Source organism: Folsomia candida, unplaced genomic scaffold, assembly GCF_002217175.1.
Source record: "Folsomia candida strain VU population unplaced genomic scaffold, ASM221717v1 Fcan01_Sc001, whole genome shotgun sequence".
Taxonomy (NCBI): Eukaryota; Metazoa; Arthropoda; class Collembola; order Entomobryomorpha; family Isotomidae; genus Folsomia; species Folsomia candida.
Window position 1 is genome coordinate 13,389,564 of NW_019091193.1, and position 26,700 is coordinate 13,416,263.

General features: G+C 38.7%; 1 protein-coding gene across 1 annotated transcript in view; it reads right to left on the bottom strand.

The window, feature by feature from the left end:
• LOC110842678 (titin) overlaps positions 1-26,700 on the bottom strand; it is a 64,658-nt gene that overhangs the window by 16,695 nt on the left and 21,263 nt on the right. The window contains exons 49-68 of the mRNA XM_035846611.1: positions 26,327-26,662; positions 26,132-26,215; positions 25,807-26,065; positions 25,682-25,746; positions 25,573-25,617; positions 25,398-25,506; positions 25,081-25,331; positions 24,654-25,020; positions 24,489-24,593; positions 24,113-24,424; positions 23,991-24,034; positions 23,516-23,919; positions 23,059-23,453; positions 22,916-23,001; positions 22,587-22,856; positions 22,467-22,527; positions 22,305-22,410; positions 22,165-22,245; positions 9,681-9,725; positions 9,477-9,566 (exon numbers count right to left, since the gene is read on the bottom strand). Coding sequence (XP_035702504.1) covers positions 9,477-9,566; positions 9,681-9,725; positions 22,165-22,245; positions 22,305-22,410; positions 22,467-22,527; positions 22,587-22,856; positions 22,916-23,001; positions 23,059-23,453; positions 23,516-23,919; positions 23,991-24,034; positions 24,113-24,424; positions 24,489-24,593; positions 24,654-25,020; positions 25,081-25,331; positions 25,398-25,506; positions 25,573-25,617; positions 25,682-25,746; positions 25,807-26,065; positions 26,132-26,215; positions 26,327-26,662 — 3,515 coding nt within the window. The remainder of the gene's footprint in view (positions 1-9,476; positions 9,567-9,680; positions 9,726-22,164; positions 22,246-22,304; positions 22,411-22,466; positions 22,528-22,586; positions 22,857-22,915; positions 23,002-23,058; positions 23,454-23,515; positions 23,920-23,990; positions 24,035-24,112; positions 24,425-24,488; positions 24,594-24,653; positions 25,021-25,080; positions 25,332-25,397; positions 25,507-25,572; positions 25,618-25,681; positions 25,747-25,806; positions 26,066-26,131; positions 26,216-26,326; positions 26,663-26,700) is intronic.

The following is a 26,700-nucleotide window of genomic DNA, read 5'->3' on the forward strand; positions in this document are numbered from 1 at the left end:
ATTGAACGGAAGTCTCTTGTTCCCCATCTGCTTTGACCTTTTTGCGAATGACTTTCTTGGTTTCCGGTTTCTTTTCCGGTTTAGGAAGCTTGGTAGGGCCGGAATCTTCAATTTCAGGGTGCTTAGCTTCCTCAGTGTCTTCGGCAAGTTCAGGGGAAGTGAAAGCAATGTCGACTTCTTGTTCAGTGTCAGTTTTAGCTTTCTTTTTGATAACTTTCATTGTAGTTGGTTTGTCCTGCAGTTTTGGAAGTAGTTGATCAGCTTTCACTTCCTCTGGCTGTTCTGCTTCCTCTTCGGCTAATTCTGGAGAATAAAACTCCATTTCAGTGGTTTGCGATTCGTCAGCTTTAGCTTTCTTTTTAATCATTTTCTTCTTTTCTTGCTTCTCAATTGGTTGAAGCTTGGGCAAACCAGTGTCTTGTTCTTCAGGGGTTTCCTCAAATACTTCTTCTTGGTAGTCAACTGGTGTGTAAAAATCAATTTCCCGTTCTTGAGTTGCAGAAACTTTGACTCGTTTCTTAACGACTTTCACCTCCTCTGGTTGAACTTGTTTCTTGACCTTTTTGATTTTTAGAACTTCTTGTTGCTCATCCTTTGGCTGTTCAACCTCTTGTTCTTCTTCCACGTCGTCAGGCGAGACAAATTGAACGGAAGTCTCTTGTTCCCCATCTGCTTTGACCTTTTTGCGAATGACTTTCTTGGTTTCCGGTTTCTTTTCCGGTTTAGGAAGCTTGGTAGGGCCGGAATCTTCAATTTCAGGGTGCTTAGCTTCCTCAGTGTCTTCGGCAAGTTCAGGGGAAGTGAAAGCAATGTCGACTTCTTGTTCAGTGTCAGTTTTAGCTTTCTTTTTGATAACTTTCATTGTAGTTGGTTTGTCCTGCAGTTTTGGAAGTAGTTGATCAGCTTTCACTTCCTCTGGCTGTTCTGCTTCCTCTTCGGCTAATTCTGGAGAATAAAACTCCATTTCAGTGGTTTGCGATTCGTCAGCTTTAGCTTTCTTTTTAATCATTTTCTTCTTTTCTTGCTTCTCAATTGGTTGAAGCTTGGGCAAACCAGAGTCTTGTTCTTCAGAGACTTCCTCAAATACTTCTTCTTGGTAGTCAACGGGTGTGTAAAAATCAATTTCCCGTTCTTGAGTTGCAGAAACTTTGACTCGTTTCTTAACGACTTTCACCTCCTCTGGTTGAACTTGTTTCTTGACCTTTTTGATTTTTAGAACTTCTTGTGGTTCATCCTTTGGCTGTTCAACCTCTTGTTCTTCTTCCACGTCGTCAGGCGAGACAAATTGAACGGAAGTCTCTTGTTCCCCATCTGCTTTGACCTTTTTGCGAATGACTTTCTTGGTTTCCGGTTTCTTTTCCGGTTTAGGAAGCTTGGTAGGGCCGGAATCTTCAATTTCAGGTTGCTTAGCTTCCTCAGTGTCTTCGGCAAGTTCAGGGGAAGTGAAAGCAATGTCGACTTCTTGTTCAGTGTCAGTTTTAGCTTTCTTTTTGATAACTTTCTTTGTAGTTGGTTTGTCCTGCAGTTTTGGAAGTAGTTGATCAGCTTTCACTTCCTCTGGCTGTTCTGCTTCCTCTTCGGCTAATTCTGGAGAATAAAACTCCATTTCAGTGGTTTGCGATTCGTCAGCTTTAGCTTTCTTTTTAATCATTTTCTTCTTTTCTTGCTTCTCAATTGGTTGAAGCTTGGGCAAACCAGAGTCTTGTTCTTCAGAGACTTCCTCAAATACTTCTTCTTGGTAGTCAACTGGTGTGTAAAAATCAATTTCCCGTTCTTGAGTTGCAGAAACTTTGACTCGTTTCTTAACGACTTTCACCTCCTCTGGTTGAACTTGTTTCTTGACCTTTTTGATTTTTAGAACTTCTTGTTGCTCATCCTTTGGCTGTTCAACCTCTTGTTCTTCTTCCACGTCGTCAGGCGAGACAAATTGAACGGAAGTCTCTTGTTCCCCATCTGCTTTGACCTTTTTGCGAATGACTTTCTTGGTTTCCGGTTTCTTTTCCGGTTTAGGAAGCTTGGTAGGGCCCGAATCTTCAATTTCAGGTTGCTTAGCTTCCTCAGTGTCTTCGGCAAGTTCAGGGGAAGTGAAAGCAATGTCGACTTCTTGTTCAGTGTCAGCTTTAGCTTTCTTTTTGATAACTTTCTTTGTAGTTGGTTTGTCCTGCAGTTTTGGAAGAAGTTGATCAGCTTTCACTTCCTCTGGCTGTTCTGCTTCCTCTTCGGCTAATTCTGGAGAATAAAACTCCATTTCAGTGGTTTGTGATTCGTCAGCTTTAGCTTTCTTTTTAATTACTTTCTTCTTTTCTTGCTTCTCAATTGGTTGAAGCTTGGGCAAACCAGTGTCTTGTTCTTCAGGGGTTTCCTCAAATACTTCTTCTTGGTAGTCAACTGGTGTGTAAAAATCAATTTCCCGTTCTTGAGTTGCAGAAACTTTGACTCGTTTCTTAACGACTTTCACCTCCTCTGGTTGAACTTGTTTCTTGACCTTTTTGATTTTTAGAACTTCTTGTTGCTCATCCTTTGGCTGTTCAACCTCTTGTTCTTCTTCCACGTCGTCAGGCGAGACAAATTGAACGGAAGTCTCTTGTTCCCCATCTGCTTTGACCTTTTTGCGAATGACTTTCTTGGTTTCCGGTTTCTTTTCCGGTTTAGGAAGCTTGGTAGGGCCCGAATCTTCAATTTCAGGTTGCTTAGCTTCCTCAGTGTCTTCGGCAAGTTCAGGGGAAGTGAAAGCAATGTCGACTTCTTGTTCAGTGTCAGCTTTAGCTTTGTTTTTGATAACTTTCTTTGTAGTTGGTTTGTCCTGCAGTTTTGGAAGTAGTTGATCAGCTTTCACTTCCTCTTGCTGTTCTGCTTCCTCTTCGGCTAATTCTGGAGAATAAAACTCCATTTCAGTGGTTTGTGATTCGTCAGCTTTAGCTTTCTTTTTAATTACTTTCTTCTTTTCTTGCTTCTCAATTGGTTGAAGCTTGGGCAAACCAGTGTCTTGTTCTTCAGGGGTTTCCTCAAATACTTCTTCTTGGTAGTCAACGGGTGTGTAAAAATCAATTTCCCGTTCTTGAGTTGCAGAAACTTTGACTCGTTTCTTAACGACTTTCACCTCCTCTGGTTGAACTTGTTTCTTGACCTTTTTGATTTTTAGAACTTCTTGTTGCTCATCCTTTGGCTGTTCAACCTCTTGTTCTTCTTCCACGTCGTCAGGCGAGACAAATTGAACGGAAGTCTCTTGTTCCCCATCTGCTTTGACCTTTTTGCGAATGACTTTCTTGGTTTCCGGTTTCTTTTCCGGTTTAGGAAGCTTGGTAGGGCCGGAATCTTCAATTTCAGGGTGCTTAGCTTCCTCAGTGTCTTCGGCAAGTTCAGGGGAAGTGAAAGCAATGTCGACTTCTTGTTCAGTGTCAGTTTTAGCTTTCTTTTTGATAACTTTCTTTGTAGTTGGTTTGTCCTGCAGTTTTGGAAGTAGTTGATCAGCTTTCACTTCCTCTGGCTGTTCTGCTTCCTCTTCGGCTAATTCTGGAGAATAAAACTCCATTTCAGTGGTTTGCGATTCGTCAGCTTTAGCTTTCTTTTTAATCATTTTCTTCTTTTCTTGCTTCTCAATTGGTTGAAGCTTGGGCAAACCAGAGTCTTGTTCTTCAGAGACTTCCTCAAATACTTCTTCTTGGTAGTCAACGGGTGTGTAAAAATCAATTTCCCGTTCTTGAGTTGCAGAAACTTTGACTCGTTTCTTAACGACTTTCACCTCCTCTGGTTGAACTTGTTTCTTGACCTTTTTGATTTTTAGAACTTCTTGTGGTTCATCCTTTGGCTGTTCAACCTCTTGTTCTTCTTCCACGTCGTCAGGCGAGACAAATTGAACGGAAGTCTCTTGTTCCCCATCTGCTTTGACCTTTTTGCGAATGACTTTCTTGGTTTCCGGTTTCTTTTCCGGTTTAGGAAGCTTGGTAGGGCCCGAATCTTCAATTTCAGGTTGCTTAGCTTCCTCAGTGTCTTCGGCAAGTTCAGGGGAAGTGAAAGCAATGTCGACTTCTTGTTCAGTGTCAGCTTTAGCTTTCTTTTTGATAACTTTCTTTGTAGTTGGTTTGTCCTGCAGTTTTGGAAGTAGTTGATCAGCTTTCACTTCCTCTTGCTGTTCTGCTTCCTCTTCGGCTAATTCTGGAGAATAAAACTCCATTTCAGTGGTTTGTGATTCGTCAGCTTTAGCTTTCTTTTTAATTACTTTCTTCTTTTCTTGCTTCTCAATTGGTTGAAGCTTGGGCAAACCAGTGTCTTGTTCTTCAGGGGTTTCCTCAAATACTTCTTCTTGGTAGTCAACTGGTGTGTAAAAATCAATTTCCCGTTCTTGAGTTGCAGAAACTTTGACTCGTTTCTTAACGACTTTCACCTCCTCTGGTTGAACTTGTTTCTTGACCTTTTTGATTTTTAGAACTTCTTGTTGCTCATCCTTTGGCTGTTCAACCTCTTGTTCTTCTTCCACGTCGTCAGGCGAGACAAATTGAACGGAAGTCTCTTGTTCCCCATCTGCTTTGACCTTTTTGCGAATGACTTTCTTGGTTTCCGGTTTCTTTTCCGGTTTAGGAAGCTTGGTAGGGCCCGAATCTTCAATTTCAGGTTGCTTAGCTTCCTCAGTGTCTTCGGCAAGTTCAGGGGAAGTGAAAGCAATGTCGACTTCTTGTTCAGTGTCAGCTTTAGCTTTGTTTTTGATAACTTTCTTTGTAGTTGGTTTGTCCTGCAGTTTTGGAAGTAGTTGATCAGCTTTCACTTCCTCTTGCTGTTCTGCTTCCTCTTCGGCTAATTCTGGAGAATAAAACTCCATTTCAGTGGTTTGTGATTCGTCAGCTTTAGCTTTCTTTTTAATTACTTTCTTCTTTTCTTGCTTCTCAATTGGTTGAAGCTTGGGCAAACCAGTGTCTTGTTCTTCAGGGGTTTCCTCAAATACTTCTTCTTGGTAGTCAACGGGTGTGTAAAAATCAATTTCCCGTTCTTGAGTTGCAGAAACTTTGACTCGTTTCTTAACGACTTTCACCTCCTCTGGTTGAACTTGTTTCTTGACCTTTTTGATTTTTAGAACTTCTTGTTGCTCATCCTTTGGCTGTTCAACCTCTTGTTCTTCTTCCACGTCGTCAGGCGAGACAAATTGAACGGAAGTCTCTTGTTCCCCATCTGCTTTGACCTTTTTGCGAATGACTTTCTTGGTTTCCGGTTTCTTTTCCGGTTTAGGAAGCTTGGTAGGGCCGGAATCTTCAATTTCAGGGTGCTTAGCTTCCTCAGTGTCTTCGGCAAGTTCAGGGGAAGTGAAAGCAATGTCGACTTCTTGTTCAGTGTCAGTTTTAGCTTTCTTTTTGATAACTTTCTTTGTAGTTGGTTTGTCCTGCAGTTTTGGAAGTAGTTGATCAGCTTTCACTTCCTCTGGCTGTTCTGCTTCCTCTTCGGCTAATTCTGGAGAATAAAACTCCATTTCAGTGGTTTGCGATTCGTCAGCTTTAGCTTTCTTTTTAATCATTTTCTTCTTTTCTTGCTTCTCAATTGGTTGAAGCTTGGGCAAACCAGAGTCTTGTTCTTCAGAGACTTCCTCAAATACTTCTTCTTGGTAGTCAACGGGTGTGTAAAAATCAATTTCCCGTTCTTGAGTTGCAGAAACTTTGACTCGTTTCTTAACGACTTTCACCTCCTCTGGTTGAACTTGTTTCTTGACCTTTTTGATTTTTAGAACTTCTTGTGGTTCATCCTTTGGCTGTTCAACCTCTTGTTCTTCTTCCACGTCGTCAGGCGAGACAAATTGAACGGAAGTCTCTTGTTCCCCATCTGCTTTGACCTTTTTGCGAATGACTTTCTTGGTTTCCGGTTTCTTTTCCGGTTTAGGAAGCTTGGTAGGGCCCGAATCTTCAATTTCAGGTTGCTTAGCTTCCTCAGTGTCTTCGGCAAGTTCAGGGGAAGTGAAAGCAATGTCGACTTCTTGTTCAGTGTCAGCTTTAGCTTTCTTTTTGATAACTTTCTTTGTAGTTGGTTTGTCCTGCAGTTTTGGAAGTAGTTGATCAGCTTTCACTTCCTCTTGCTGTTCTGCTTCCTCTTCGGCTAATTCTGGAGAATAAAACTCCATTTCAGTGGTTTGTGATTCGTCAGCTTTAGCTTTCTTTTAATTACTTTCTTCTTTTCTTGCTTCTCAATTGGTTGAAGCTTGGGCAAACCAGTGTCTTGTTCTTCAGGGGTTTCCTCAAATACTTCTTCTTGGTAGTCAACTGGTGTGTAAAAATCAATTTCCCGTTCTTGAGTTGCAGAAACTTTGACTCGTTTCTTAACGACTTTCACCTCCTCTGGTTGAACTTGTTTCTTGACCTTTTTGATTTTTAGAACTTCTTGTTGCTCATCCTTTGGCTGTTCAACCTCTTGTTCTTCTTCCACGTCGTCAGGCGAGACAAATTGAACGGAAGTCTCTTGTTCCCCATCTGCTTTGACCTTTTTGCGAATGACTTTCTTGGTTTCCGGTTTCTTTTCCGGTTTAGGAAGCTTGGTAAGACCCGAATCTTCAATTTCAGGTTGCTTAGCTTCCTCAGTGTCTTCGGCAAGTTCAGGGGAAGTGAAAGCAATGTCGACTTCTTGTTCAGTGTCAGCTTTAGCTTTCTTTTTGATAACTTTCTTTGTAGTTGGTTTGTCCTGCAGTTTTGGAAGAAGTTGATCAGCTTTCACTTCCTCTGGCTGTTCTGCTTCCTCTTCGGCTAATTCTGGAGAATAAAACTCCATTTCAGTGGTTTGTGATTCCTCTGCTTTAGCTTTCTTTTTAATTACTTTCCTCTTTTCTTGCTTCTCAATTGGTTGAAGCTTGGGCAAACCAGTGTCTTGTTCTTCAGGGGTTTCCTCAAATACTTCTTCTTGGTAGTCAAATGGTGTGTAAAAATCAATTTCCCGTTCTTGAGTTGCAGAAACTTTGACTCGTTTCTTAACGACTTTCACCTCCTCTGGTTGAACTTGTTTCTTGACCTTTTTGATTTTCAGAACTTCTTGTTGCTCCTCCTTTGGCTGTTCAACATCTTGCTTTCGTTCAACGTCTGCTATGGCTTTCTCTGGCGTTTCATCTAAAATTTCTTCAATTTCCACTATGCCTTCAGGTAAGGGTGTTGACAAATCTGTTGCAGTTTTACCTTTTGCTTTGGTTGAACTTGTTTTTCTAAATTCAGAGCTTTCTCGAATCTGTATATTTATGACTTCAAAGGTTTCCCCGGTCGTTGGACTTGAAAACAGAATCGACTTTTCTTGATCAAGTGTAGAATGAATTTGCTTGGTGTGAACTGTTGTTGGTTGTTCAGGAATTGATTTCGTTTGGTGCATTTTTTGCTCGGCTTGAGTATTTTCAGTATCAGTTGCAGGGCCAAATTGATAACCTAGGTATTGTTCGATTTCATGAGGTTCATTCAAGTCCTTAGGACTTCCTTCAATCATATCGAATTTCATTACTTCCTCTCTTTGGTCGTCTTCAAATTCTGGTCTTTCGCTTCGTTTTGTCTTTCTAATCTTTGTCCTAGCTGCTTTGTCTGATTTGGATCCCACAAATTTGATCTCATTATCAAGTGATTCAATTTGCACTTGGAAAGTTTCTTCTTGTAATACGACGTCATCTGGCGAAACGAATCCGATTAAGCTTTGCATTTCAGCTAAAATCTTTTCTTCAACTTTCTTTAGTTTAATCATTTGTATGTTATGTTTATGTTGCTTGGATGGTTTAGCGACATATTCAACTGGTGAATAGAATATTACGTCCTTCTGTTGGATTTTAATAGTTTTTACTTTTTTTCGAGGTTCTATATCGGGAATTATGATTGAATACGATTGATCAGGAGAAATATCTACTAGTTCATCTGGTTGTGTGAATTCAGTTTTTTGCATTTCGGGTTTCTTCGACTGCTTCTTTCGCCTCCAAATTGGTTGTTTTTCTGATTCCGATTGTCCTTGTTCTTTTCCTTTCTCCAGTTCAACTTCCTCTGTCGTAATCTTAAGATCAATTTTTTGCTTATCCGCATCACCAAACGTTCCATCTTTTCCGTGAATCTCAACTCGATGTGATTCCATTATGCCCGTAACAGTTTGCATATCTACTTCATGGCTTTCATGTTCATCTTTCTTCATATGAATCTGCATTATTTGTGTCTCCGAATCTCCAAATGAGCCATCTTTTCCTCTGATTTGCATTGAGACTTTCTCGAACTCTCCAGTTGTTTGCATAACTGTTTTTTCACCTTTCGTTGTCCTCTGCCATACTTCTGATTGTTGCTCTCCTGTTACTCTAATGCTTTGATTTGTAGCATCCCCAAATGTCCCATCCAACCCTTGAATATCCACGCGAACTTGTTCAACAATCCCTGTGGTTCTTTCGACTTTCTCTTCAAGTTTAGTAATTTTCTTATGAATTTTTTGTGTCTCAAGATCTCCAAATGTGCCCTCCAGTCCTCTGACATCGACTTTCACTGGTTCGACTCCACCAATTCCGAGGCCAATTTTTTGCGTCTCAAAATCACCAAAAGCACCGTCCAAACCTTTTACGTCGACTTTCACCGGCTCGACTCCACCAATTCCGAGGCCAATTTTTTGCCGTTCAACATCTCCAAAAGCACCGTCCAAACCTTTTACGTCGACTTTCACCGGCTCGACTCCACCAATTCCGAGGCCAATTTTTTGCCGTTCAACATCTCCAAAAGCACCGTCCAAACCTTTTACGTCGACTTTCACCGGCTCGACTCCACCAATTCCGAGGCCAATTTTTTGCCGTTCAACATCTCCAAAAGCACCGTCCAAACCTTTTACGTCGACTTTCACCGGCTCGACTCCACCAATTCCGAGGCCAATTTTTTGCCGTTCAACATCTCCAAAAGCACCGTCCAAACCTTTTACGTCGACTTTCACCGGCTCGACTCCACCAATTCCGAGGCCAATTTTTTGCCGTTCAACATCTCCAAAAGCACCGTCCAAACCTTTTACGTCGACTTTCACCGGCTCGACTCCACCAATTCCGAGGCCAATTTTTTGCCGTTCAACATCTCCAAAAGCACCGTCCAAACCTTTTACGTCGACTTTCACCGGCTCGACTCCACCAATTCCGAGGCCAATTTTTTGCCGTTCAACATCTCCAAAAGCACCGTCCAAACCTTTTACATCAACTTTCACCGGTTCAACTCCACCTATCCCTAACCCTATTTTTTGTGTTTCAACATCTCCAAATGTGCCATCTAATCCTTGTACACTAATTTTAACCTGTTCCACAGACCCAATTCCTAGTTCCCTAACATTTTCCTCCCTAATTTCCACCCCATCATCATCATGTCTCCGTGTATCCAATGTGTAATGTTCAGTTCTGCGCTCATCTGTGGTTGTGTCTGATATTTATACAAACAATGTGACAGGTAAACATTCACAAGACAAAAACACGTAAAACAACAAAAAGGGTTGAAATATATATTTTAAGAGACTAAAAAAGTTGATCTGACCTTGTTCTTCTTCATGAAACGACACACGCCTTTGAGTTGTCTTTGTTACAACTTTCTTTTTGAGGGATGATTTTTTCTCTTTTTTCTTTTCTGTATTACAATTTTATAAAAAAATTATTTGGCGTATTTTTATACACATTGCATATTTCTTTTAAGAAACAAGATATTAGTAATTACACAATCAGACTCATGATTAATTTTTACCCATAAATTCTGGTATTTCATCAAATTCGAGATGGCGGATGTTACCTAAATTTTACACATGCTTTTCTTATTGGTTCTTTTTTTATTAATTATTTTTACTGGTGATTCGCTCTTCTTTGTTTTAGTAAAAGAAAACAACACATAATCACTCTCACACACTTTCTCTCGTATAAAAACATGAATGGAAAGAAATTAAAAATGACAATACCCTCTCTAGCTCCATAAACGGTAAGTTCGGTACTTGTTTGATCCATACCAAATTTATTTTGAACCGTGCATGTGTATTCCCCTTCATCTTCTGGATAAATCTCTTCAATTACCAACTGGCTCGTGTACTGGTCTGGATTTTCTATTCGAAATTCTGCTGTACTTTTTATCAGTTCTTTTGAGTTTACAAACCATTTTACAATTGGTCGTGGTCTTGTCGGGGTGAGTTTCGTGCGGAGACTGAAAAAAGACAATTTGAACACAAAGTCAAAGTCAAAATGAAAGTGAGGAGTGAATCCTTACACAATCTTTTCTCCGTCTCTGACAGAAGTGATTGGTTCCAGCTTTTCGACCAATTGTGGTCCACCTTCTTCGACATGCTCAGACTCGTCCTCTTCAAGGATTACGTTAGATTCATCTTCAGAATGTACTTCTGAAAATTCTGAATCTGGCACGTACGTATATGCTACAAATGTACAGATGTATGCATATCTTTCTTGTAAATTATCTCATACATTATACTTTAAAGATAAAACCTCACCATCTACATTGACCACGGCCCTTGTGAGATCGGTTCCTTTCACATTTGATACTTTGCAGTAGTACTCACCTAATGAAGAATAATTATAGTTTAATTATTTTTAATTGACTTTCTCTCCACGTTAAACACTAGGAATTTTCAATAAAAGACTCACCACTATCCTCTGGAAACAATTCTGCAATTTTTAGCGTACAAACACCTTCATCAGTTTGATTGATGATAATATTTTTGGGTTTTTCTTTAATTGGCTCATTATTTTTAAACCAAGAGACAAACGGCGTGGGTCCAATTGTTTTCTTAATTTGACAACACAATGTAACTTCATCTCCATCCATTAAATTTACAATTGTTGGTAATTTCACAGCAAATTCAGGCGCATATTCATCCACGCCTTTCACCGCTTTAAAGTAAGCTGTGCTTGTGATAGAACCAAAAACATTCTCTGCACGAACCTGTTGAATTAATTACGAAAATTAATAATACATAGGCCAACAACAAAAAACGTATAATTCACCCACCGTATACTCTCCTTCTTGAGCATGTTTCATGAATAGAATTGATTTATTGGCTTCAGTATAAATTTTATCGATTTCATTAGATTCAATTAATTCGTCGTTACGAAACCATTGAAAGCTGGCTTCAGGTTTTCCAGTCACTTGAACTTGTAGAATATTGGGATGATCGGAATAAAGTGGTTTTTCATTTAAATGCAATCGAAATTTGGGACCAACGTCATCATTTAGCTTGTCAACAGTTCTGACGGTGCAAGATGACTGTTGATTTCCTAAATGGACTTCCCATTTCCCAGCCGTAGACTTGTCAGTTTTCTCAATTAAGAGCACACTTTGTTTGTCGTCCGTTTTGATAAAAATCCCTTTTTTCTGCTCGACTAATCTTCCATTATGAAACCATTTTACAGTTGACTCATCTTTTTTCGTATATTCAACACGTAATTCCGTTTGTGAGTTAACCAGGGTTAATTTGGCTTCCAGTGGTTTTATAATCCTTTCAGGCAATTCTTCAGTTTTCTCTTTGATAACAAGTGTTGCTTCCGATTTTGCCATTCCAAGTTGATTTTTAGCAACGACGGCATACGTTCCTTCATCTTTTTTCTCGACATTCTTAATTTCAAGAGTTGTTCCACTAATTTTCATCCTTTCGAAATCGATGAGTAATTCATTTTCATTTTTTAGCCAGAGGATTTCTTCCTCAGCTTCGTTGGTAGCGAATTCAAAGACCACGTCTCCTCCTAATCTGCAAACTTGTGGTTTTAATCCGAAACTAAACATTGGAGCTTGCATTTTTTCTGGTGTTTTAAAACGAAGAAATTCAATTTTATCAAGTTGTCTTTTTCGTTCCAATTTTTCGTATTTTATTTTAGCTTCAGACAATTCCTGTGTTTCTCCTTCCATCTCTTCCACCTCTTCTGAGGGTCGTCGTGGGATGGGTTTCAAGTCAACTTCCTCCAACTGCTCCTTTGATATCCTCCTCTTGATCGTCTCTGCTGGTTTTAGCTTAAAACCAATAAATTCGGGAACCTTCTGCATAGCTGGAAATCCATGCTTCTTTATTTTCATCTTTGTCGGTAGTTTACTCGTATCAGGAGCAGGAGCTGGGGCAGGGGCAGGGGCAGGGGCAGGAGCTGGAGCTGGAGCAACAATGGGCAGAGAAAATTCGGATTTGAATGTTTCTTCTTTTGGTTCTTTAGTAAAAGTGGTTTGTTCTTGAGTTGGTTGATGAAACTCTATGATGTCCACCTGTTTTTGTTGTATTTTAAATTCCGTTGAATATTCCGTCGTCTCTTCTGTCACTTCCTTTGGAGTTGGTTTGAGCTTTACTATATCTGCTGGAGTTTCAACTCGTGGTTGGATTTCAGGCTGTGGTTTGGCTTTTGGTCGTTTCAATTGAGTTTGTTGAAGTGGTTTTTCTTGTGGTTCATCAGGTTGTTGTGGGATTTTCTTTTTCGGTTTGCTGGGTGCAGGTTGATCTTCAACTGTGGGCGATTGAAATTCAATTGGTTTTTCTTGTTTGGAGTCATCCGATGTTTTCTGTGGTCTTACTTTCTCTTCAACTGGTTGCGTTTGTTGTTCGAGTGGTTTCTTAGATTGTGTATCAATTATTTCGGGAAGCTCTGTTGGTGATGTAAACTCAATACTTTTCTCTTGCACAGCATCGTCTCGTGTCTTTTTTGGTTTTTGTTTCCCCAATTCAGCTTTCTCTAGAGATTTCTTTCTTGGTAATTTTTCTTTTTCTTTCTCTTCGACTGGGTGCTCCTCAACACTTGCCACTGGCACTTCTGGAGTTACAAATGCAATGCCTTTCTCTTGTACGATATCATCTCCCTTGGTTTTCTTATCCTTCTCATCTACTGGTTTCGCTTTCTTTTTAACTTTCTCCGCAACTTTCTCTGTTGGAATCTCTTCTTCAACTTCTGGTGACGCAAATTGAACGTGCCTTTCTTGAGATTTATCTTGCCTTTCTTTCTGTCTATCTGGTTTTTGTTCCTCATCTTTTACAACTTCCTTCTCGTCAAATTTCAATGGTTTTAACTTGATTTCATCGTGTTTTTCTTCAGGTTTAGTAACAATTTCTTCTTCATAATCGCCAGGAGTATGAAATAATACACCTTGTTCTTGCTTAACAGTTTGTTTCATTCGTTTCACTTTCTCTTTAACTTCTGGAATTTCTTGATCAACTTTCTCTTGCGGTTTAGGTTTGATTGCTACAATTTGCTCTTCAGCTTTCTCTGGTGAAACAAATTCAATCGGTTTCTCAATAACTGCATCATCCTTTTCTTTAGATTTCTTTTCAATTGGTTGTGATTTGGTAGTTTTCTTTGGTTTCAATTGGTCGACTTTTTCTGATGGCTTTTCTGGGGCTTTCTCTGGAGCTGTCTCTTCAGGCATTTTTTCTTCTGCAATTGGAGCAACAAATGGAATTTCTTGATCCTGGATTTTCTCTTCCTCTTTTTTAGAAGGTTTCTTAGATGATTCTACCATTTTTTCTACTGGTTTAAGCTTAATTTGATCATCTGACTCTTGACGTGGTACTTCTTCAACTATTTCTTGCACTTGTGGCGAAACGAATCGAATTTCTTTTTCAAGAGTTATGCTTTGTTTATATTTCACAGATTCCTTTGTTTCTTCTTGTGTTTCTTGAGTAGCCTCCTTGACTTTTGGTTTAATTTTATCAACTGATTTAGGAATTTCCTTAGGTTGTTCTGCAATTTGGACAGTAGGAGACTGATATTGAATTTCACTTTGCTGTTTTGCATCATCTTTAACTTTCGGTTGTTTTTTGTCTGGTTCGGGTTCTCCCTTCACATCAGATTTTAATACTTGTTTCACTTCAACTTTATCATCCTCTGAGACAACGGGAGAAGTAAATTCTACAGGTTTTTCAGTGACTGCTTTCTTAACTTTTTGTTTATCTTTCGGTACGACAATCTCAGTTGGTTGAGATGGAATTTCCTGTTCTTTTTTCTTTTCATCAGGAGATTTTAGTTGAGGGAGAGGTTGCTCTTGATCAACTTTCTTAGGCACTGTAGGCTGATCTTTTACCAACTCTGGTTGAATGTCCTCCTGTGATTTTACCCGTTCTTTCTCAATTTCTAGTTCAGATGGAGTTATAAATTTGATCTCTGTCTCTTGCTTCATTGTTTGTTTGTGTTTTACTTGTTTTTCTTTTGACTCGACTTTCACTTCCTGTTTAATCAACTTTTGTGATGTCTCTTGTGTAGCCAATGCGGTTTCAGGGGATTTGAATTCAATTGGTTTGGTTTGATCTTGGTCAGTTTTTTGTGGTTTTTCTGGTTTTATTTGGATACTTGTCTTGTCAGAAACCTCTTGTATTTCTCGCTCAGGTGCTACAACAACTTGCTCAAAGGTCACTTGTTTTTTCTCTTTTAAACGGACTTCTTGCGTAACTTTCTCAACTTTCTCCTCTGTAAGCTGTGCATCTTCCGGTGACATGAACTGCATTTGTTGTTCAAGGAATTTTGATTCCTTGAATTGTTTTACACTTGTTTCGATTTCCATCTTTTGTTCGACAACCTCCTCTTTAGTTGAACTATCAGGGGATGAAAATTTGACAATTTGTTCTTCTGTTTTAGTCTCCTTCACACGTTGTTTTCGCTGATAAACTTGTTGCTGGATTTTTTCTGGTTGCTCAGGAGATGTAAATTCAATTGGCTTATCTTGTACTACATCATCTCGGTCCTTTTGTGGAGCTTTCTCTTCCTGAACTATTTCTTCACGAGTTTTCTTTTTGTGGACTTTCGGTGCTAGAGTCGAAGGAACTTTATCGTGGTCAAGAGGCGATTGAAATTCAACAGTTTGTTCTTGAATTTCGTCAGTTCTCTCTTTTATCAATTGTTTTTCTGTTGTTTTAGGCTTATCAATAAGTTGTATTCTTCCACTAAATTCATCAGTTGTTTCTGGTTTTTTAGTCACTTCTTCAATAGGTAAATCACTTGGCGATTGGAATTGAATTTGCGAATCTTGCACTTTACTTTCCTTTACTTTCTTTGACACTTTTTTAATTTCCTCCGTTTTATCTTCTGTGCGAGACGCCTCTACTTTCCTTAAAGGCATGGTTTCTTCAATCTTTGGTTTGTCTATCGTCTCTCCAACAAGATCAGTTGGAGAAGCGAATTCAATTGAAACATCTTGCGAGGCATCAGTTTTATCTGGCTTTGATACTTTTTTAACCTCTTTTTGTTTGACAGGTATTGGAGTTTTAGGCATTTTTAATATTTCCTGTTCTTTCTCTTCACTTTCTTTAACAGTTTCTTGTTCCTCAACCATGGTTGGGGAAGTGAACGTTACTTTTGATTCTTGTTGTGCAGTGTCAGTTAATTTCTTTGTTTTCTTGTCAGACAATTGTTCCTGGACTTGTGTTTCGATTGGTCTTTTCTCTTCAACAAACTCCTCCTTCTTGGCTTCATCTACTTTTGGTGATACAAAGCCAATTTTCTCTTCACTTTTCTTAACTTCTTTTAATTTTACACCCTTTTCGACTTTCTCCTTAACTGTTTTTTCATGTATTTTTTTCACTTTAACTTCTTCAGCAGTTACCGAGTCAATTTGTTCATCTGATGGTGCCACAAAGGTGAGTTCTCGTTCTTGAACTTTCACCTGTTTCATTTTTCTGACCTTCTTTTCGTGAACATGTTTTTCTTTGAGATGTTCCGTTGCGAGGTCTGAGGCTTCGGGAAATTCTTGCTCTTCTTCCTCTTCTAGTTCAGCATGTGTCAGTGGGGTTTCTTGAATACTCGGAGAAATAAATTCTAAAGGTTTTTCGATAGTTTCGATTGACTCCTTGAATTTTTCTTTTACTTTTTCTTTACTTTCTTCTCTGGTTTCTGGTTTTGCAATTTGAATAGATTTCTCAGTTTCCTCTGCAGTTGGAATTGTAAATTGGACTTTTTCTTCCTCTTGCTTTTTAAACGTTTTGAGTTCTACGCTTTCCAATTTCTCTTTTTCTACAACTTTCTCCACTCGCTTCGTAGGTTTCAACGTGACTTGCTCTACTTTTTCTTCTGGTGCGGATGGTTGTGGTTTTGGTTTATCCTTGCGACCCCTTTGCCAAGTTGGTTGCACTTTCTCTTGAACTGTTTCATCTGTAGTTATTGGAGTTGTTTGCTCGCTTGGTTGTTCTTGTTGTACTTTTGGATGTGATATTGGTTGAGTAGGTTGTTTGTCTTCAATTATTTTCTCCTCTTTAACAGTCGGTGTTACAAAACTGATATCTGATTCTTGTTTTTTGGATAATTTTTCAACCTTTTTCTCCTCTTTAATTTTCACTTGTTTCTCACCAGATTTAATTTCTTCACTAATCTGGCTGGGAACAGTTGGACTTGTAAACTCAACAGTTTTGTCTTGTTCTTTTGTTTCTTTAACATGTTGAGATATTTTTTCTTCTTTAACTTGTTGAGTTTTTTGCACTTCTTTCTTTGTTACAATCTTTTTCTCTTCAGCCTTCTCTGCGGTTACTTCTTGCACTTCTGGTGAAATGAATTTCATTTCTTTCTCTTGCGTAAGTGTTTGCTTGAATTTTACACTTTCTTTGGTTTCCTCGGTTGATTTCGTGGTTGGTTGTTGTTTTAATTGCTTATCTGTAGGTTGAAGTGGAATTTCTCTTGCTTGAGTAGTATCCTGTGACAATTCGGTTGGAGCCACATATTTTATTTCTTGTCCCAGTCTTGCGGTAACTTTCTCCAGTTTACTTGTTTCTGTTTCCTCTGGATGAGGTTTTTCTTGTGGAACTAGTTTTCTTTGAACAGATTCTTGTTTAGTCTCGCTTGGTGCATCAGTTTTTGGTTTTTGATCCTTTTTCGTTCTTTCCCAGACCGATTCTTTAGGTTTAATTTGTTCTTCTTCAGCTTGTGAAGGAGACTGAAATTGAATTGGTTTCTCTTGTAATTCATCATCTTTGAATTTTGTTTGTGGAGAAATGAATTTCATTTCGTGACCAATTTGTGCAGTAACTTTTTCCTGTTTTACTTCACTAATCGGAGAAACTACATCTTGTGTGGGCTGATCGATTGGAATTGCAGTTTTAGAGTCTTGTACCAGTTTATCCGTACCACTTTTTGATTTTTGTGGTCTTTTTCTTTCCCAAACTGGTCGCTTCACTTGCTGCTCTTGTTGGTCAACTGGCTCTGAAGGAACTGTGGGACTTGTAAATTGGACTGACTGTTGATCTAAATCAACTGTTTCCTGTTTATCCGGAGAAAAAAACTTAGTTTCTTGCCCAATTTCAGCTGAAACTTTCTGTAATTTTTGTTGTTGTGTAGTTTCTAATTTTGTGGTTTTTTGTTCAACGCTTGCTTTTTGTTCCTCCTGAGATGTTGGAGTTGAAAATTGTATAGTTTGTATTTGCGATGAATCATCGGATATTGTTTTTGTATCGACTTTGTCTTCACTTTTGACTTTCGTTTCTTTTTTCCTCCTATCCCAAACTGGTCTTTTGGGTTGGTCATCAGTAGGTTGCGGTTGAGCTGTGTCCTTTGGAACTTGTGGGGAAATATATTTCGGGCCTTCCGTTCCAACCTCTTCTGCAATTTCCTGAATTGTTGAATCACTTGTACTTGGAGACAGTTCACCTTGGGGCGAAGTCTTGAGTTTTGCTTCTTTTTTCTTTCTTTCCCAAACTGGTCGCTTGGGTTGTTCTTCGACTTTTCTCTCTGGCTCTGGTGTAATAAACGTAACATCTTTTTGAGATTGAGCACCTTCCTCCATTCGTAATTGTGGTGTATGGAATGTCGTCTCTGGCTGTGCTAATTCTGCACTTGATTGAGTATCAATTTTTGATGTTTCGCTTGGTTTAATTGGAATATCAGTTTGCTCAGTCTTTGGTTTTGGTTTTCTACGATCCCACATCTGTTGATCTTGTACTTTCTCTTCTTCGGAAACTACTCGTTCTGTTTCAATTTGTTGTGAGATTTTTTCTTCTTCAACTTCAGCAGACGCAAGAGTTGCTTTTTTAACAGTTTTTAATTCGACTGTTTCTAATTTCTCCTTCTCCAAGACTTTCTCTGTTCGTTTGACAGGTTTCAAGGAAATTTGTTCGACTTTCTCCTCCTTTGGTTGAAATTTATCACGTTTTTGTATTTGTGGTTGTTTAGCTGCTTGCTTTTCAGCATTTATTACATTTTCCAATAACTCGGTTGTTTCTTCTTCGGCTCGCTCCTCTTGTTTCAACTCCACAATTTCTTTAAGCTCCTCTTTCACCACTGGAATCTCCTCTTTTTTCGTGACTGGAATCATTTTCTGTTCGTCTAATTTCACTCCTTGTTTAGGTTTCCGTTGATATACGACAGGAATACTTTTTTCTTCTCCCTTATCTGTCACTGCTTTCTCTTTTCCTATTTCTACAGACCTTTCTCCAGCTTTCTCCATTTTATGTTCAAGATTAATTTCCTGCACTTCTTCAATATCTACAGTTTCATGTTGAGGAATTTCAGATAATTCCAATGGCAAAGATGAGTCAACCCGTTCTCTCGCATCCTTCTCACCCACCACGGGTTTAAGAACAGGTTTCAATTGTACTTGAGAAATGTGTGGTTTTTCATCAGGAACAGACTTGTCTGCTCGTTTAGTTGGTTTCAATTGGAATTGTTTAATAGTAGGCAATTCTTCCGGCTCTGCTGCAGGAACTTGTTTTGCTTTCTTTATTGGAGTTTTTTGTTCAGTCTCAGAAATTGGAATGTTTTCAGGTGCTTTCACTACAGGTTTTCTAGTCCATACAGGTTGTGTGGTTGTTGTTTCTTCACTTGCTAGCTTAGATGTTGTAGTATCTTGCTGTATTTCTCCAAATGTTTCCTCTTTTAGTGTCACTTTCTCCGTGTCTGCAATCGTAGGAGGAGTCTCTGTCGGCGTGACATGTTCTGTCGGTTGAGAAACCGGCTTTTTCTTTCCTCTTGCCCACACTTGAGGTTTTTCTTCTTCGACTGGCTTCACCTTTTCCTCCTCCGCCTCCTTCTCTTCAGCTTTCGGAATTGCAATTGGCTTTTTCTTCCCTCTGATCCACACGGGTGTCTCCTCCGGCTGCTTTTCCTCCTCCTTCATCTCATGCTGCTGTTGTTGCACAACGACTTTCTTTGCCTTTCTCCAAGTGACAGAACTTTCTCTTGTTTCAGTTGCTGAACTTTCCTTAATTCGCACAATTTCTTCCCCGACTCTTTTCTCTAATCTTAGTAAATTTTGATCTACTAATCTTCTCCCGAAAAATTTTCTATACGCATCTTTTTCCTTTTGATCAATTTGTCTGATTTTTGAAGTATCGTTTTGCAATGTTTCTCGTTCTAAGCAAATAAATATGTAAGATCTCCGGATAAATTTATTTGTTTAAAAAAATGCTCCTTCGTGTCACCCGAGAAAGAGAATTGTGCAAGTAAAAAAATAATTTAATTCAAACAAAAAAGTACAATTTTTTCTCTTATTTAAATTGGCAGTGTTTATTAGTTTCTCTTTCAAAGAAAATTATTTAAATTTGTTTTAATTCGCAGGAGAAAAGGAAAGCTGACAGAAGAAGCATTTTTTTAATGTTTGAAACGAAATTATTTGGTAAAGCTAATTACTTGTGACTGTGAGTTTTGCTGATGTCTCATGAGTACCATGACTGTTGGTTGCACGACATGTGAAAATTCCTAAATTAAAAAAATACAATAATTTAATTGAGAATTTCTCTAAAGAAAGCACGTTAAAATAAGTACGTACCACTATCCTCCTCATAAGTTGATTTAATAATCAACACTGCATAACGACCCTCAGCTAGCATCTAAAAATATATTTATATTTCTGTAAAACTTTGTTGATTTTAAAAATTCATACTTAAAAAAATGTTTACCGAGAAGTCCTCATTTTCTGGGATCAACGCATTTTCTCTGAACCATTGAACAGTAGGCACTGGAGAACCTTGTACAATTTCAGCCCGAAATTGAGCTGGTTCACCCTCAATACATTCCACATCATCCATTTTGATTAATTTTGGTGCTGTTCCAGCCTCTTTTTGAGCTAGAAAATAAAACATTTTGAAATATTTCGACCTATTCAACTAAATAATATTCCAGAGACTAACGTGGAGCGATGATCATTTCAGTTTGACTAGAAATACTTTTTCCATCTGGCGAGAAAACCGTGATTGCATATTGTCCCTTGTCTTCAGGGAATACTTGCGTAAATTCCAGCCCATAAATCCGTACGCTATCTTTCACTTGCGTGGTCGGTTTAATATAATTTGATGGCTGAACTTGCACACCACCCTTCGTCCAAATCACCTTTGTTGGTTGGACTGCATAAGACGGAGAAAATCATGAGAATTAAATTTTCCATTAAATGGGAGACGATCATGGACAGAATTTTACTTACCAGCACTCTGCACTTGAACTTGCAGATTGGTGGGACCCCCTTCCACAGCTTTTGACTCCTTATTTAAAGGTTTAACAAACTTTGCTTCTTCACTTGGCTTTGCAGCTACGACGGTTTCTTGAATTGTTATTTGGGCGTCACAACGTGCTTCGCCAGCTGCATTTATGGCAACTACTTGATAGCTCCCTGGATTAAAAAATGTACAAATTAAATTATTAGCTCCTTCAGTAAATAAATGAGATAAAATAACTACTAACCTGCATCATCTTGAGTGACGTTAAGGATGGTCAACGTGTATCGCATGTCAGCAAATTCTTGTGGTTTTACCCTTTGTGACGGAACAACTTTGGTGCCGTTCTAGAGAAAATTAATTTTTATAAATTATAGCCCACTTTCACTGAGAAAAAAAGCGAATGAGCAGTAACCTTGAGCCAGTGGACATCGATCGGTTTTGTGGCTGAGATGGCACATTCCAATTTAACTGTGGTTCCAATTTTAGGTTTCTTGTCATCAATAGTTTTAGTAAAACTTGGTGGGTTGAAACTTTTTGATAACCGATTGTTCACTGCTTTCTCCTCAACAATTAAATTTGCTGAACATTTCGCTTGTCCTCCTGGATTCTCAATTACGACGGAAAACACACCCGAATCTTCAACGAATACCTACGCACAAAAATTATACATTTCACTAATCATAAATAAACAAATAGTTTTTAAAAAAAGCTACCTCTCTGATGGTAAGAGTGGCTTTGAATCCCATAACATGAATTTGGAAATCTTGCGAGTTAACAATTTCGAAATCTTCTCTAAAGAATTTGATTTTTGGTTTTGGATCACCATCGAATTCGACATCGAATTTAGCTTGTTCTTTTTCATAAACTCGACATGGTTGAATTTTCTTGGTAAAAATGGGTGCTTTTTTGAATTTTGGTTTTTCATCTGCACCCACGACCCTTTCCACGACTTTCTCTCCATGCTCTCTCTCGTGAGTTTCAGTTTCTGTGATGTGGCGTGTAATTTCCGTGTCCCCATCACGTCCCTTTTGCATTTGTTTACTCGTGTGGGTCGAAACTTGTTTTTCCCGAGTTTCCGATTCCGATGGATTCAACTCTTTAGATTTGTCAAGTTCCGCTTGTTTCCAAGATTTTAATTTGACATCTTTATAACTTTCATCAACTGACTCGTCTTCTGTGGATTTTGCTGTATTGAAAACTTGGCTGATATCTTTCTTCGTGACTTTATGGGCATGTTCTAAAATGGCTTGTTTCCCTTGATCAATCTGGGCTTCATAGATTTGTGCAGCAGTTTTGGACAAGGTTGGCTGCGTTGGCTTCTGCTTCCCTGAATCTCGTAATCTTTGTTCCTTTGTGATTTGATTTTCCTCAATATCTTTCAATTTTGTTAAGTCTAATTGTTTAGATTTTTGCTGCCACTCGGTTTCCTCTTCTTCGGTCACTTTGTATTCGCCCAGTTCATTTTTGTGGAGTTGGCTCTTATTTCCAACTTTCTCTTGGAACACACGCTCCAACTCCTCGTAGCGATCTTCTTGATAGGTTTTCAAGTCCAAATCGTACCAGGCTGTTGTTTGTTTTGTGTTGTTGTTGGTTTTAATTCAAAGGGAAATCGTTTTAAAAATTCGGACAGCACAAGAAACACAACGATTATGCGTGAAAATAATAAATAATCAAGACAAACGAGACATCATGACATCACGGTTTTTTTAAAGAAGAAGCGGAGGACATGTAAAAAATATAATAAAAAACAATCAACATTTCCAAATAAAAAAATCAATTTCCAAATAAAGAAGAGCGATATGTTTGTAAAATATATAGAAAATCGTGGACAGAACAAAAAATCCAACTTACGTCGTGGTGATGTTTTTAAGAGTGCTCTGTAGTCATCGTGTCTATTTTTGACTACCAACTCAGTCGATGCATATGCTTCCCCTGCAGAATCCCTCCGTTTAATATGCACCAAATTTATAAAATATTCGCAAGATAAATACCTGCAGAATTTTTAGCAATCACTTCCACTTTCCCGTGATCATAAAGACGAGTTTTTGGGATATCCAAGTGCCACATTCCATCGTACGTTAATTTGTAACGGGATCCCTGATTTATCATTATGTTACAAGCTTTCTTTTCTACACTAAAAATTGTAAACTTACATTCATGACCGTTTTTCCGTTAACGATCCATAATACGCGTGGCCGAGGATAGCCAGTCACTCTGTCAAATTAGTTTGATATATATTTCTTGAATAAAAGATAACTTTCTCTCTCGCTCACCTAATGCAAAATTTGGACCATTCTCCTTCCCAAACTTCTACAGGGTTTGGTTTTGTAACAAAAATGGGTGCTTCTCGTTTCCTTTCCAGTTCCTCCACGGTTTGCTTTCCTTTAATCCATGCAGATTCCATTTGTCTAATTTTGTCAATAGATTGCATTCCTTTTGGTAATTGTGACTCGTAAATAATGTTTGGTTTCCCCGTCGTCTTAATGACTGCACGGGTTTCATCCGTCCCATACAAATTGGTTGCTCTGCACACGTATTCACCGCTAGGAGAAGAAATTACGTATTACTTTTACTCCCAAGTGAAAGCAGCGAGTACTTTTACCTGTCTTCAGGATAAACCCATTGGAAATTCATCAAGACTAATCCACTGTCATAAATTGGTTGCAGTCGGTTTTTATTTGAGAGTGGCTGTGACAATTTAAAACTATGCAAAAGTAAAATTTGATGATTAAATATTTCACTCACTTTTCCATTGAAAAACCATTCCACTTTCATAGTTGGACATCCGACGGGAGCCAATTGGCATTCGAATTTAGTCTCTTGCATTTCCGTTAACTCAGTCTGGCTTTGAATTTGAGTGACGAATCTCGGTGGTTGTTTTTTATCCGCGTCATAAATATCGTCCTCTGTTAACAGGACTTGAGAAGTATGCTGTTTGATGGCGGCTTCCATTTGTACCAACGCTTCGGAGCGTTTCATTCCCTTGGGCATTTGGTTTTGCAGAACGATGGAGGGTTGGCTCTTGCACTGCACGGTTGCTACCGTTTTATCTTCTCCTAATTTATTTCTTGCAATGCACGTGTACTCTCCGCTGTCCTCCTCGTAAGTGTACAGAATTTGGAGGGAAACGTAGCCAAAATCTGTGTTGCATAAATTGAATGAACTTGGAAATCATGAAAAACATGTAAATATGCAAACTGACCATAAACATGCTTAAATCTTGATCCAGATTTGAGAGTTTTTCCATTGTGAAGCCAAATAATTTCCATGTTGCTGTCAGATTTTGGTTCAACCCGGGCCTCCAGGTGGATACTTTCACCCTCTGAAACGCCGACACTGGATAATTTTTCCACAAATACTGGTGGTCCAGTTGGAGCATCAGGAATGGAATGATCATCTCTTATTGGTCCGCGTTCCAACTGGTTCAGTTTTTCAGCATCCATGGCTGAACCACGTGGAAGTTGGCTTTCTCTTATTATTCCCTGCCTTCCTTTGCATACTAATGTTGCTCGTGTGGTGGCAAAACCCCAAGCATTCACCGCTCTGCAAATGTAGTTGCCAGAATCTCGAGCAAATGTCCAATCAAGATCCAAGGAGATGAATCCGCTGTAAAGAATAAAAAAATCATCATAATTGTAAAATTACAAGTTGACTAGCTAAAATATAGACAAACTTACAAATCATCGCTGGTATGACTCCTGGATCCGAATGAAAATGGTTTCTGTAATTGATTTGAGTGATTAATTTGTCCATAATTTAAAAAAATAATATATTTTTTTTAAATGAAATAAAAACTTACCCCGTTGAAATACCATTCAATTCTCATGGAGCTATCATGAGCAGGCTCAACTCTGCAATCAAAGTGGGCAGGCTGGCCCTCGACGATTTCGATGTCGTCCAGTTCCTTGGTAAACACTGGAGGTTGTGGTTCTTGTTCTTCTGATGATGGCGCACCAGGTTTCTTTTGCCACAATGCTTCCTCCAATTTTTGCAATGATTCCGTCCCAGTTTTAAACTGGGATGGTAATTGTGGTTCAGTGATTATTTGTGGTCGTCCTCCTTTCACCGTTAAATTAGCTTCAGTTGTAGCTGTTCCATGGGCGTTGGTGGCCTGTTATTTTACAATATGAATTATTTATTGGCCAAAATTGTACTGTTTGTATAGTTTGATTTACGCGACAAAGATACGTCCCACCATCGCGGCCCAGCACTTGCCCAATTTCCAAAATTACAAAACCGAAATCATTTATCGTCTTCACTCTCGATCCATGATTAATTGCCTGCGGGAGAAATATTTTGATTCTAATTTACCCCACTAAAACACTTAACGAATTAATTACCCTTCCGTTGTGGAACCATTCGATGCGTATTTTCGAGCTTTTATTAAGCAGTCTAACTTCAAAATGGGCCAGGCCACCCTCCTGTATTTCAATATCTGACAGTTGTGTAAGTTCTGGTGGTTTTCCATCCTCATCTTCGTCTTGAGTAGATCGACTGCTGTCCACATTTCCTAATCCTTCCAATTTAGCAATTTTATCATAATCCAATCCAAGTCTGTTCAATTGTGAATCCAAAATAAGATTCCGTTTCCCTGCACAAGTTAGGTTACAGCTAATTGTGGCTTCTCCGTGATCATTCCATGCGCGACAAGTGTACACTCCAGTGTCATTCTCATACAACGAATTGATCTCCAATATCACAAAACCACTGAAAAATTTGAGACACTTTTAATGATTAATCTATTTAGTTTAAATTTCATAGACTTACAAATCATGGAAAGTTTTAAATCTGGACCCAGCTCTCAGTGGAACTCCATCTTTCATCCATTCTAACTTCAGTTTTGGGTCGTCTAAGGGCAATAATTTAGTTTCAAAATGCGCACTTTCTCCTTCTCTTAATTGAACATCTTCGAGTGGAACGGTGAACACGGGAGCTTGGGTTTTTCGCATCTGTTCCGGTTTTAGAGGTTTAGATTTGTCCTCGAGATATGGAATCTTATCCAGAACTGACATCATGCTCTGCAATTGTTTAATTACGATTATAAGAAAGATCTAAGAAACTTTCTTACGAAAATTAAAAGCAACCTTTGGAATTTGTGGGTCGAAAATCAAACTTGGTTTAGGACTACATTTTAGAATAGCGCTTGTTTGATCTTTTCCTAATTTGTTCTCTGCTTTACATTCGTAGACGCCACTAAATTAAGAATTTCATAGTTTTAATCACGCGGAAATTTAATTTATTATGTTCAATGGTCCAAACCTGTCTTCTTCATAACACCACAAAACGTCCAATATTACAATTCCACTGAAAGTAAATACACAACATAATCATAAAATCCCACAGCAAATTTTAAAAAATGTAAACGTACAAATCATGGAAAATTCTGAATTTGTGTCCATTTCTTAATTGGACACCATCTTTCCACCATGTCACCTGTGATTCATTGCGTTTTTAAATCCACTTTAAATAGTTATTAATAAAATATGAGACAACCTTAAGATCTGGATCATCAACGGGGATTAATCGTCCCTCAAAATGCGCACTTTGGCCCTCGGCTAGTGTTACATTTTCGAATGGAATCGTGAACTTTGGTGGTTGCAATTTGATAATCGTGCTAACTTCCGGCTTCTGTCGTCCAAACGCTTCTAATTCCAAAATTCTTGCATATGCGTCTGGATCAATTGGTTCCCCTTGAACCCCACGACGGCCTGCGATCAACTTTAATACGGCTTTTGTCAAATCAGATCCGTGCCTAATAATAATTATTTTAAATTAAGGAATTGATCAAGATATGAATGCTATGTTCAAAATTTCTAACTTATTCCGAGCCCTGCACTCGTATTCCCCTTCGTCGTCCTCTGTCACTCCATTGATATCAAGCACACAGTAGCCAAAATCGTAGCTGGAAATACAATTAGAAGTCATCTAAAGGTCAAATAAAGCCAAAGTCGTCCGTATTTCGACATGGCATTTATTTCCGATCTCTCTGATGAAGTATAAAATAATTGCATACGTGGTTTTTATACGAGCTGCAGGTTCAAGCGGTACATTATCCTTATACCAAACAACGCGCATATCCGGATCCCCGACAGGAATTAGCGTAGCCTCGAAATGTGCCGAAGTAGATTCTGGGACTTCCAAGTCTTTCAAATGCCTTGTAAATTTAGGTTTAACAACTCGATCTTTCTCAGAAACGCATTCTAAATCACAGGAAATTTCATCCATTCCCCAAGCATTCGTAGCACGACATGTAAATTTAGACGTGTCACTTAAGTTCACTCCAACAATTTCCATTACAACCATTCCGAATACATAAATGCAACGAATTCGGGAGGATGCGTCCAATGGTCTGAAATTTTATTATTGTTATTACTCTGCACATTTTTA